The sequence below is a fragment of the Poecile atricapillus genome, chromosome 25 (genome assembly GCF_030490865.1).
Source record: "Poecile atricapillus isolate bPoeAtr1 chromosome 25, bPoeAtr1.hap1, whole genome shotgun sequence".
NCBI lineage: Eukaryota > Metazoa > Chordata > Aves > Passeriformes > Paridae > Poecile > Poecile atricapillus.
Window position 1 is genome coordinate 1029172 of NC_081273.1, and position 12608 is coordinate 1041779.

Consider the following 12608-nt stretch of genomic DNA (forward strand, 5'->3'; position numbering starts at 1 on the left):
TCCCTGCTGTCCCCAGCTCTGGTCCCTGGAGCTGTGTCCCTGCCAGAGCTCTGACAGCATTCCCAGCCCAGGTGACAGCACAGGCTGATCCTGCTCAAGAGGCAGCTGCAACACGGGGAAAGGATGCTTGAGGAACAAGAGAGGCAGGGACAGAGGCAGGGGGCACTGGGTGTTGTTCAGCCTGCAGCTGGAGTTAAATGGGGTTGGGGTTGGGGTTGGGATTGGGATTGGGGTTGGGGTTGGAGTTGGGGTTGGGGTTGGGGTTGGGATTGGGGTTGGAGTTGGGATTGGAGTTGGGATTGGGGTTGGGGTTGGGGTTGGAGTTGGGGTTGGGGTTGGGGTTGGGGTTGGGATTGGGGTTGGAGTTGGGGTTGGGGTTGGGATTGGAGTTGAGGTTGGAGTTGGGGTTGGGGTTGGAGTTGGGGTTGGGGTTGGAGTTGAGGTTGGGGTTGGGGTTGGGGTTGGGGTTGGGGTTGGGGTTGGGGTTGGGGTTGGGGTTGGGGTTGGAGTTGGGGTTGGGGTTGGGGTTGGGATTGGGGTTGGGTTGGGGTTGGGGTTGGGATTGGAGTTGAGGTTGGAGTTGGGGTTGGGGTTGGAGTTGAGGTTGGGGTTGGGGTTGGGGTTGGGGTTGGGGTTGGGGTTGGGGTTGGGGTTGGGGTTGGGGTTGGAGTTGGGGTTGGGGTTGGAGTTGAGGTTGGGGTTGGGGTTGGGGTTGGGGTTGGAGTTGGGGTTGGGGTTGGGGTTGGGGCTGGAGTTGGGGTTGGGGTTGGAGTTGAGGTTGGAGTTGGGTTTGGGGTTGGGGTTGGGGTTGGGGTTGGAGTTGGGGTTGGGGTTGGGGTTGGAGTTGGTTGGATTGGGGTTGGGGTTGGGGTTGGGGTTGGGGTTGGGGTTGGGGTTGGGGTTGGAGTTGGAGTTGGGTTGGGGTTGGGGTTGGGGTTGGAGTTGGGGTTGGGGTTGGAGTTGGGGTTGGAGTTGGGGTTGGGGTTGGGGTTGGGTTGGGGTTGGGGTTGGGGTTAGGGTTGGGGTTGGGGTTGGGGTTGGAGTTGGGGTTGGGATTGGGGTTGGGGTTGGGATTTGGGTTGGAGTTGGGGTTGGAGTTGGGGTTGGAGTTGGGGTTGGGGTTGGGATTGGGGTTGGAGTTGGAGTTGGGGTTGGGGTTGGGGTTGGAGTTGGGATTGGGTTGGGGTTGGGATTGGGGTTGGAGTTGGAGTTGGGGTTGGGGTTGGGGTTGGAGTTGGGGTTGGGGTTGGGGTTGGGGTTGGGATTGGGGTTGGGGTTGGGGTTGGGTTGGGGTTGGGGTTGGGGTTGGGGTTGGGGTTGGGATTGGGGTTGGGGTTGGGGTTGGGGTTGGGTTGGGGTTGGGGTTGGGGTTGGGGTTGGGGTTGGGATTGGGGTTGGAGTTGGGGTTGGGGTTGGGGTTGGGGTTGGGATTGGCTGCTCACATGTGCAGGGTTGGCCAGGAGCTGATGGGCAGGGGAATGAGTGACTGGAGTGGCCCAGTCCATCCCCAGGGACTGGGATGGACATGCAGGGAAGGGAGGAGGGGATGGAGGAGTCACAGGAATGTTCTCCTGTCTTGGGTACCCTGGGGCTCCCATGCTAAGGAGTTATCCAGAGGCAGGGTGGGAGCTCTGGCAGTGCATGGCCCTGACATTCACAGCAGCCTTTTCTTCTCTCCTGACAGGGGGTTTCCTCTCTTTAGGGACACTGAGCATACATTTTGTGTCCAAGAACCTTGGAGTCTTGAGCAAGCCTGTAAAGAAGGATTTCCTCTTTGCCCAGAACCAACACACTCCAAGGGCCTTTTCCATGGCTCCCAGGGGTCCTACAGTTGTTCATGAATCAGTTTGTCCAGGCAGAGCTATTTCCCTTATTTTCTGAGCAGAGGAGGAAACGGGCACACAGGAATCACCATGGGAGGACAGCTCAGGACATTTAATTCCAGAGCACCTGGAACACTCAGATAATTTGGGTATACAAGTACAGACACACTCAGAATGATACAGAGCCTGTGCTTACAGGACCTGCAGAGCACAGACTCATGTGGTTTATGGCAGCTCAGAGGATGGGGAGGCCTCCTTTTCCCTGCCAGATTTCCCTGGGACAGAGGAGTGGAAAGGGAGGAACTTCTCTGTGTGTGTGGGTCTGGCACTGGGGGTGTGAGCAACTGCAGCAATCAGAATCCCAGGATGGTTTGGGTTGGGAGGGACCTTAAAGCTCATCCCATCCCATCCCATCCCATCCCATCCCATCCCACCCCATTCCATCCCCTGCCATGGGCAGGGACACCTCCTGATTTGGGCAGCCTGGCAATGCTGCCAAGGCTCCTTCCTCCTTTCCCTAAGAAAACTATCCTTGGTAGCCAACGGTAACCCCTATGAATATCAAAACCCCAGGTACTTTCAAGATCCACCCTTCTCTTTGTGTTATACTTTTTCAGGAAATAACTCATTTTCCCATGTTTTACCCCAATTCTGAGACTGGAAACGCAGTGCAAATAAATACCCACGTGGTTTTGATGAAGTCAAGAAATTCTACTGAGGCACAATCAAGGTGAGATTGAGTTCAGCCTGCAAATGATCCCCACGAGAGAGCAACTGCCACAAAGGCCTTTATCTGAGAGTAAAATCAGCATCTACTGTACACTCATGAGGAAAAAACAACACGCTGCTGTTTGATGTCTTTAACAGCATCATTTCTCTGTAGAGGGCTGAAAGTGCAAGGCTGCTTTCTCTTTCCAACTCTGCACTCTGCTGTGTTCTCAGAAACCAGGAAAATGTGCTGCTAAACTCACCCTAAAGTAGAAAAACCCTTGAGAGTTTCACCCTGTGAAGCACTACAAATGCTGTTAATGTTTGTGACTTTAAAATTCAAATCACATTTAAAATTAATGTGAACTTTACAGGATTTTTCTAAAAAAAGTGTATCTATATAATATCTATATTTAAAATTGAAAAAAATATTGAAATTTTTACACTTAAAAATTATGTTCAAGAAGGTGAAATTTGTTTCCAGGCTGTGGTCTTGTAGTAATGTTTCTAAAAGGGGCTACCTGAGCTGCTATAACAAAATGTTTTCAAGCCATTCAATTTTGCATTGAGCAGGGAAATGATTCACTTTTAAGTACAAATGACAGGGGCCAGTCACCCCGTGGGGGTTCACAACCCTCCTCCAATTACTCTTGAATTCCCTGTGTCACCTCTGTCCACTCAGAAAGGGTGGGCACAGGTCTTTGGTTTTGTTTCACCATGCAGACTCCCATAAAGGACCTCAGTCTCCTCCTTCTCCCTTCTCCATCAAAAACCTTTCCGTTTCCAGAGGTTTGCTTATGCCCTGGTAGAGCACAAATAAAAAGTGTCCTTCAGTGAAGCCCTTGCAGCCCAGCAGTGCAGCTTTCAGTGTTTCACTGGCAGAAACTTCAATTATTGCTGCATGTTCCCTTCTGTGAGCCCCTGGAAGCATGGCACATCCATGGGGTGCTGAACCCAGAGGTGAAATATGGGATTTACAGCAGCATTTTCAGCATGAGCTCTGCCCTGACAGTTTCATGCCCAGTCTGTGGAGTGTTCATGGAGAAGGGGAGGGACACATCCTGCAGAACCACACGAGCAGGGTGCTCAGACTGTTAAAAATGTGTCCCAAAAGAAGGAATTGCAGGAGAGTGGGACATGGTCCTGCACAGAGAGGTTTGTTGATGTGCAGGACAAAAGCACAAATGAACAGTGTGTGCTTTGCCTTTGTTTGGACTCGGGGTTTGGATTCAGGAGTTGGGTTCAATGATCCCTCCCAGCCTGGATATTCTGTGATTCCGTGATTAAGACTGTAAGTGTGGAAAAGGTCTTTCCTTACCTGGATCCATTCATGTGGTCGTACTCCCGTTTGACACTGACCCTCATGGGCTGGTTGATCCACTCCTGCTGGGGGGGCGGGGGGTTGATCTTGTGGGGCTGCCCGAAGTCGGGGCTGCCGGAGGCTGTCATGTCCTTGGGGAGCTGCGCGGCCGCGCCGTACGTGGGGTCAAACAGGGACTGGTCGTCGCTCACCACCGACAGAGCCTCCTGGGGAGAGACAGAACAGCCCTCAGAGCCCTGATTAATGCAGGAACTGCCCTCTGGTTCTCCCTCTGAGCTGGGGAGCACCTGCAGGGCCCCCCAGCTGTCCCGTGCTGGCTGCCATTGCCACCTGCCAGGGGAACCAGAGTCCTGGGGTCCAGGAACCCCTATGCAAACCAGGGCTCACCCTGCTCTGCTTTGCTGGCTGCAATTTCCACCTGCCAGGGGGAATCAGAGCCTTTGGGGTCCAGGAACCCCTATGCAAACCAGGGCTCACCCTGCTCTGCTTTGCTGACTGCTGGCTTTAGGTGGGAGCAGCACTTGGGTTCACTGGAGCTCTGAAAACAGCACAGGACCTGCTGGGGCTGTCACCTCATGGGGCTGTCACCTCATGGTGCTGTGGCACCTCATGGGGCTGTGGCACCTCAAGGGGCTGTGGCACCTCACAGGGTTGTGTCACCTCACAGGGCTGTGTCACCTCATGGAGCTGTGTCACCTCATGGAGCTGTCACCTCATGGAGCTGTGTCACCTCAAGGGGCTGTGGCACCTCACGGGGCTGTGGCACCTCAAGGGGCTGGGGCACCCCAATGCTCACTGTGAGCAGCTTCAGCCCCAGTCCCAGTGAGTGACCTGCCCACCTGCTGCACTGCTGCTCCAAACCCAACTGGTGTGCAGCAGGAACACCTCTGGAGTGGCACGTGAAGGTCTCTACATCTCCTTCCGGAGGATTTGTGTGCTGTTTGTGTTTTGAGGTTGCTGCTGAAGGAGAAGCAGCCAGAGCAGGTCACAGTTATGGGTGTTCGTGGTGGGGGAAAAAAAGCATTACTTTACACTTTTTGTTTATTTTGTGGGAAATGAAGGGTTGGTGTGTTACCCAACTGTGCATTTCTAGAAATGCTTAAAAACAGGAAATTTTTATCCTTTTTTTTTTTTATTCTGCCCCCCCTCCCCTTGCTGAAACTCCAAATATTGACAAAAAGTTCTGACTATCAATTTCCTTGTGTGGATGTGCTTGGGTTTTCCAAGCAAGAAGTGCCAGGCTCCTGATGGCTTTGGCACAACCCTGCCTGACTCAAAGTGCATCTGGCAAGGGCTGCCTGCTCTGGAGGGAGCTCAGTTAACCACACACAACACAGCTGCCTTTATGAGTGGCAGGGCAGAAACCGAAGGAGGAACCTCCTACACTGAAAGCAGCCCCCATTTAAATGTGAGCTGATGGAGCAGACTCCAAAACAAAGCTACAGACTCAACTACTCTGGGCACTTAGAGCTCAAAAGTCATCCAGCAGTGGTGTGTGGGCTGTAGAGAGTCACTGAACACACAGCTGAAACCTGGTGTGTGCTCAGCCCCCGTGCTTAACGTTCACAGGGCACAGCCTGAACAGGGAGCTTCTAAAAATAATAGATTATTGCTCTCTCCCCGCCCCCCAGTAGTTGTTTTAGAGGTTCGTTTTGTAAATTCTTCCATAACCAGGGAAGGAAACAGAAATTCTGAAAGCTTAGCGAAGTGCAGCTCCTGGAATGACACAAGAATCTAAACACAAATCAGATATCACCAGGCTCCTGATATTGTCATAAAAAACATCAATAATTGAGAGTCTGCTGGGTAAACACAAAAATCCCCCTCAGCCTGAAGTTAACCCACTTAGAGACAGTCAGGCCTACAAAAATCAGCACTTTTCTATCTCTGATCTCAGATCACATAACAAACCCAAAGTGGCCTAGAATTGTAGTGGACCTGACTAAGCTTGAATTCAGAGGAACCCTCAAACATCTGCATAAATCCTGCTGAAGTTCCAGCATTTGCTGCAATTTGTGGTCAACCTCTCACACTGGTTACAGGCACTAAACAGCAAAAAGGAGGGTTTTTACCCCACACTGCCTGGTGGTGGTTGGTGAAAGGAGCTCACGCTGTGTTCAGCCTTTCCTGCTGCTTTTCCTTTCATAACCTTTCTAAAATACCCCTCCTTTTTTCAGCTTTAGAGTAAGGTAGGGAGTGGAACGTGTTCTTGGGATGGATTGGTGTGAATTGTGTCAGAAACCCCTCAAAGGGCTGGCATTATCTCCAGGCTGCAAAGTTTGCCTGTGAAGGAAGGTACAAAAACAAGAGATGGTTCAGTCTTCAAAGGGAGCAAGCCTTCCCATCAGAGATCAGGAGTTGCTGCTCCTCTGACTCTCTGAGGTCAGGATTCACCCCAGGCAGGGGTTCCCAAATGACACATTTTCTGCAGATTTCTACTTCCTTGCAGTACAGAAAGTGTCAGATTCCCTACCTGAGGTGGTGGGTGAAGCCCACACTGAGCTGCTGGACTGGCTTAGGGCCCTCTAGACCCTGTCTCAGCTGGGCAGAGACAAGAGAAACATGAGTACCACTGCAAATTCATCAGATAAAGATTCTGCATGTTTGGGTTTGGAGATTTCCAGTCTAAAAAACATACACAAAATTGGGGTATTTGAGGGAAACAATATCTGAGAAAATACCTATAATGACAGTTATCCCACAAAATCAGAGTGAGAGGCTGCTCACAAGATTTTTACTGGCAAATCAGCAGGACTTATGCAGCAGTTGGGGGATTCTTCTGAATTCAGGCTTTGTCAGGCTCTCTTAATTCCAGGCTGCTTTTTCTGCCTAAAGCCTTTTCCTTCTGAAGAAAGGTTCTGGTGGTAAAGAAATTGGAAAGGAAGGATCTCTTTGACTGTCCCCAAAACCCCCAAACGTAACAACACTCCACAGAATAACCCTGGACCAAGATCAGTGGTTGGGGCTGCACCAAGTACAACTTTACGTACACAAGCAAGCACACACTGCTCTGTGACACAGAATATGTGGCAGAGAACCTCAGATAAGGATCTTCCTTGAAAGACCAAGTGGCTGCTCAGACCTGCCTGCATGCAACTGGTGTTAACTGGGACAGCAGTAACCTCACTGGGGCACTGGGACTGAGCTCTGCCTTGCTCTGCAGGAACAGTTTCAGTCCTGAAAACAGGAGAAGAAGTCCAAATGCTTCAGCTGCTCTTGGCAGCTCCTGAGCCGGGAGTGGTTGGAGCTAAACCCGAGCTGGTGGCAGCACGAGGGCTCAGCCCCAGGGGAGCTGAGCCACCCCAGCAGATGAGGAGAGATAGGGCTGGTGACACCTGCTCAGCTCCAGGAGCACAGCACAGTGGTGCTGGTGACATGCAAGGGAAGTTGGGTGGCACTGAGCCAGCCCTGCTGCCACCAGCTCAGCCCTGTGCTCACATCCACTGCTCACAGGAAAACACGGGGGGCAAGCAGCCTTTGCTGGCTGGAGACCCCCTGCAAAAGGCCAGAGCTGCCCAGAACTCAGGCTAGCTGTCCTGGAAGGGGCCAGGGCTCGGCTCCAGGCTGCAGGGAACGTGCCCAACCTTCCCTGTGCTCGCTGTGGGGCTCAGCTCTCCAGGCAAAGCTGGCCAGGCCCACCTTTGAAGGCCCAGCCTGCTCAGGAGGGGTTTGGCTGAGGAAAGAGCAGCAGCTCCATGGAATACTGAGCTTCCCTCCCCTGGAATCGAGAGCTGCTCAGTGTTTGGAGACTGGGAAAACACTCCAAGGTGTCCCAGGTGCCAACACAGCCTGCCCAGACAGGGCACAGCCCGCCAAGTCCCCCCACGCCACTGCCTCAGCCTGTGGCCTTGGGCTGGCCAGCCTGAGGCTGAGACAGGGGCTGTGTGTGCTACTATGCCATATATGTTATGTTACAGTGCCTCTGGGAATAGGCTGGCCTCAGTTTTTCCAGGTTTTAATCACATTCCTGGCATAAATGTGGCTGTGGCAGCTCGCAGCACATCCAGCTCCCTGGGCAGCCTCTCCAGGGCAGCCCACCAGTGACTGCCACAAACCAGGCTCCCGAGGAGCTGGCACACGCTCCTGCATCCCTCAGGCAGGGATCTGTGGTGGGCTCTTATTTATACAGCAGTTTCCAGCTGTAAGAGAGTGAATTATCAGGTTTGCCTTTATTTGGATGAGCCATCCTGAGCCAGGTCCCAGGTGCAAGTGGGACATAGCAGGAAGCACAGTTTGGCTTTGGCCTTGGGGGCAGGAACAGCCAGTCTGAGATTCTGGGAGGGCTGACAAGCCACCAGTGCTTCAAACAAGTTTTCCTGAGCTCCTTGCAAAGGGAGATGACACACACACTTTAGCAAATGTTTCACTTAGCTAATGAACTGAACAGGACATCTGAGAAAGGAGAAAGGCCAGGGGAACAAGGGCTGGTGAGGTGAGCAGTCAGTGCTGTCACCCCAGGTGTCCCCAATAACTGAGGTTATTCCATGTACGCACAATGAGATTTCACTGAACATCAACTTCTAGCTCTCTACATTCACTTTTCTGGCCATAACCACATTTAAAAGGCATTGCTAAAGATCAAAGCTTCATCCTCCTCCACAAAGGCTGACTTAGAAGAGAAGGCAGTGCTAAGTACCTGAACCACTGTACACTGTGCCATGGAGAGATGACTCCATTGCTAGAGGGGTGGCGATTTTCTTTCCTTTTTCCCCCCTCCCCAAAATTTCACCACTCCTGGTCCTTTGAGAAAATCACTCCTGAAATATTTTTGTAAAGAGAATGTTGCCAACATAGACCTGAAGAGCCCAGACCTGGTGATATGAAACACCAAAATCGGAGGTCAGCAGTCTCACATACGGCCCAGGGTTTGCACCAAGGAGCAGCCCTGGAGTAGAGATGACTTTGGCACTGCAGTGTTACAAGTCAACATTTCTGCTGCCAGCATCTCATATGAGCACAGAGATAACATCAGACTTACAAGAAAATGAGTCAAATAAGAAATTCAAAAAGGAGCTGTGCTGGTCTTGGGGCAGCACTTTTAGGAGGGATCAGGCACTGGATTGGAAGAGAGAGTGTTCTCATCCCTGCCCTTGATCTTTGGCATCACCTTTAGGGATCATTCCCCTCTCCTGGCCTTGTTCCTCCTCTGCTGCCCTGTACTGTGCACACTGTGTGGCACTGACCCCCGCCAGTGCTGCCTCTGGGACACAGACAGGAATCCTTTGGACACACTCTCAGATATCCACTCTTCCCTTGCTCCTAATCAAACTAAGAATTCCCTCTGCAACTTTTCCAGACCATTTTTCCTGAGTTTTTTCCTGCTATTCCATCTTCCTTACAGGGTGGGATTGGGGCAGGGACTCCCCAGAAATTCCCCTCGAAAACTGTAATCCATGAACATTTGATTGCCAGCAACCACAATCCAATCTTGTGCCCCTGTGCCCTTCATAATCCTGCTTAGGAGCTTTTCCCGGCTGCAGCTGGAGATCCATTGGTGAGTCCAGCAGGATGAGAGCTGTCACTTGCAAGGTGCATGGTTCTTCCCCCTTGTACCCACGTGCAGCACTGCCCAGTGTCCCACAGTGCTGCTCACAGCTGCTGCTGGCCCTGGGACATCCCAACTGCTGGAATCCCTGCCCAGAGCTGTCCCTGCCCCAGGAGGGATGGGACAAGGTGCAGGCTGCTGTCACAGAACCATGGAATGGTTTGGGTTGGAAGGGACCTTAAAGCTCATCCCATTCTGCCTCCTGCCAAGGACAGGGACACCTTCCCCTGTCCCAGGTCACTCCAAGCCCCTGTTCCTGCTGCAGCAGCACTCAGGGTAAAGAAGGCAGCAAACCTTTAACACTGTGCCCAAGTCTCTGCAGATCTGAGGATTTCTGTGGGAATAAAGGAGGGGTTTAATTTAATTATTTTAGGGCATCCCACACTGCAGGTTTTTGCCCCAGTCTGCACTGGAGACTTGCACAGAGCCACAGAGCAGGACAGTGACTTGGACAAAGAGCCACCCACTCAGCCCAGGCTGCCTTTCCTCCCCTTTCCTCCCCTTTCCTTCCCTTTCCACCCAGGCTATTCCATCCAAGGGTAGCTTGGCAGCCTTGAAATATTCCATAATTCCTTCATAATTCAAATAAACGGGAAACCACAATATGGCAACTCATGTAAGGGAAAAACAAAGCAGCAGAAACAGCAAAAACACTGAAAAACACCAAAACCACGCTGAAATTAGGCAGCTCAAAATTGGAGCAAAATGATTTGGCAGAATTCCTCAGAACAAAAAAAATCAAAAAGTCTTTATCTTTTGGGGGTTATTTTTATGTTCACTATTCCCATGAAATTTCGTATCAAGTGGGTAAAAGAAGGCTGCTAAAATCAATGCTCTATTATTTTCATCTCAAGATCCCCAAAAGCAGACTCAAAAAGGATAAAAATATAAATCATTCCTCTGTACTTCACTTCTCAGAAAAGCACTTTACTTCAGGCACACTTTTATAGGATCTGGACCAATGACTTTTTTTTCCTCAGTCTAGACTACTCATTAATGGTTTCAGGGCCTATTTTGGTTTGTTTCCAGCCAACTGGGAATAACCAGGTGACAGTTTCTCCTTCCCAGCAAGTTGTTGCATTAATAGTAATGATAAGGAGGCTTAAACCAGGCCTGGAACTGTGGGAAATCCACAGGAAAAGCCTCTCTGAGGTCTCAACACAGGCCCAGGAATGGAGGTAGAATTTAAAAAGAACCTGCCCAAATTATCTTTGTGGCCCCTTGACCTCTGGAAAGTAAATGTGGTGAAAGCTGAGGCTGGGGGGACCATCCCATCCCCATCATTTACATCCCAAAATCCTGGAGTGTGCTCCAGCTCTTCCTTTGGAACAGGAGCAGCAGCAGCTGTGCCTGGAGCAGGGAACAGCCCTGTCAGTCCCCAGCTGGCTCATCCCACCCCCATCCTGTGGACAGGGAATTCCCTGAGCACTCCTGCCTTCCCCAGTGCTTCCCACCCTGCTAGGACTGACACTGGGATGAGGTGTGTGTCCATTGGGATAAACCACAGCTTCTGGCTGCCATTCCCAGAGAATTCCCTGCCTCCTGTTCCCTGCCTGCTTCTGCCAACCAGGACACATGAGACATTCAAGAGGAGGGTTCAGTGTGAAACCTGTCCTGAGTGCTGGAAGCTTTACCTTTGGCATGGCTTGGGCCAGGTTTCTTATCTTGGCAGGTAATTTTACTGAATCGCTGGAAATCTGGTATCTGATAAAAGCCAGAAAATGGCTCTGACTGGGATGAACAGTCCTGAGCTGGAGCTTTTCCCAGGAGACTGAAGTCACACAGAACACAAAAGGATTCACCTCTATGGATGAACCAGCCTGACCCTGCTCAGGCTGAGGACTGTATGATCTCACAAGATCTTTTCCAAGCCGTATCATGTTCCCAGAAAATCAGTCAGCCTTTGCCAGGTATTAACACTCCTCTCAATCACTTTCCTGTGTCTGCATCTCCACTCCTCTTTCTCCTCCAAAGCTGTTTCCCCTTCTCACTGAGACTGACACTGTTGGGTGATTGCTTCCCTGGGCTGAGCACTCAAATCCACCCAGCTCCAGCTCACCTTTCTTTTCATTTAATTTCTTTTTTCCCTCATGCTTTTAAAATAATTGCTTTGCTCTGAGCAGATGTGTTTGTAAACAGAGACACATGGGCCTAACTGTGAACATGCACCCTTTGGTAAATATTATTGTAGCATTTTTATGGTCGTCTCTGCTGAAGAAACTGGGAGGGAAACTGCAAGATGGTTTCAGAGTCTGGCTTGCTGACAAACCCCAAGAATCCTGGAGCACAAATGCAGAAATGCTGTGCTGACCTCAGCTCTGTCCTGGAGCACCCAGTGCCCGGCCCCTTGCCTTGATGTGCTGCCAGAGGCTCTTCCCAGTGGCAGATATTCCATCAGGACTTTGCAGACTGACCCAGCACTTTGTGTGAGGAAAGCTGAGCTCACTTTGAGCTGCATCTGCATTGCAATGGTGGCACCTTGTCCCTCAGAGCTTCTGGGGGGTATTTTAACTGGTGTCAGAAACTGAGACTGTGACAATCCTGCTGTTTTTGTTTCCAACATGTAGAGATAAATTGAGGCTTTTCAATATAAAGGATTTGCCCTAGAAAGGAAAATAACAAATGGAGAAACCCAAAACCACTGGAGGTCTGCCATGAGAGAAGGTTTGTCCCATCTCTGGGCCTACTCTTAGGCTGCCCTGGAAAAGGACAGAAAGCAGTCTTGAAAGGACGAAGGAATAGGTGCAAACCACAGAACCTTTTCTCTTTTGGTTCCTACTGCCAAAGCGCTGGAAACTGTAAAAAGAGCGTTCTCCCAGGAATTCAAGAGGCGGGAGGCGGCAGCTTTGGGACACACAAATATTTCAGGTTGTGACTCAAGGCTCCAGCAGTGCCCATTCATTATTTTTATTCCACTTTGATACCATTGTCCCCGTTACATTCACAAGCCCACTGCCGTATCCTGTTTTGTTCCCTGACACCATTCCCTGCACAATCGCAGGAAGCCCATCAGGAAATGGCCATCGGGGGCTGTTTTGTTTCCATCTGCAGAGAACAAAACAAGCTCCTTTAGCCCAAGATGACTTATCCCAGACTGAGGAAAAACAACAGCATGAAAGGATCCCAGCAGCATCTCCAGGAGCAAGCACAGCCTGCATTGCTCCCTGGGAGAGGAGCCTGCAGCACCTCAGCACTTCTTGAGGGAATGCTC

At 51.0% G+C, this 12608-nt stretch overlaps 1 protein-coding gene across 2 annotated transcripts in view; it reads right to left on the reverse strand.

Annotated features, from left to right (window-relative positions):
- FLI1 (Fli-1 proto-oncogene, ETS transcription factor) overlaps positions 1–12608 on the reverse strand; it is a 74258-nt gene that overhangs the window by 35451 nt on the left and 26199 nt on the right. For both annotated transcript variants that reach the window (XM_058856954.1, XM_058856955.1), the window contains exon 2: positions 3850–4058. In XM_058856954.1, coding sequence (XP_058712937.1) covers positions 3850–4058 — 209 coding nt within the window. The remainder of the gene's footprint in view (positions 1–3849; positions 4059–12608) is intronic.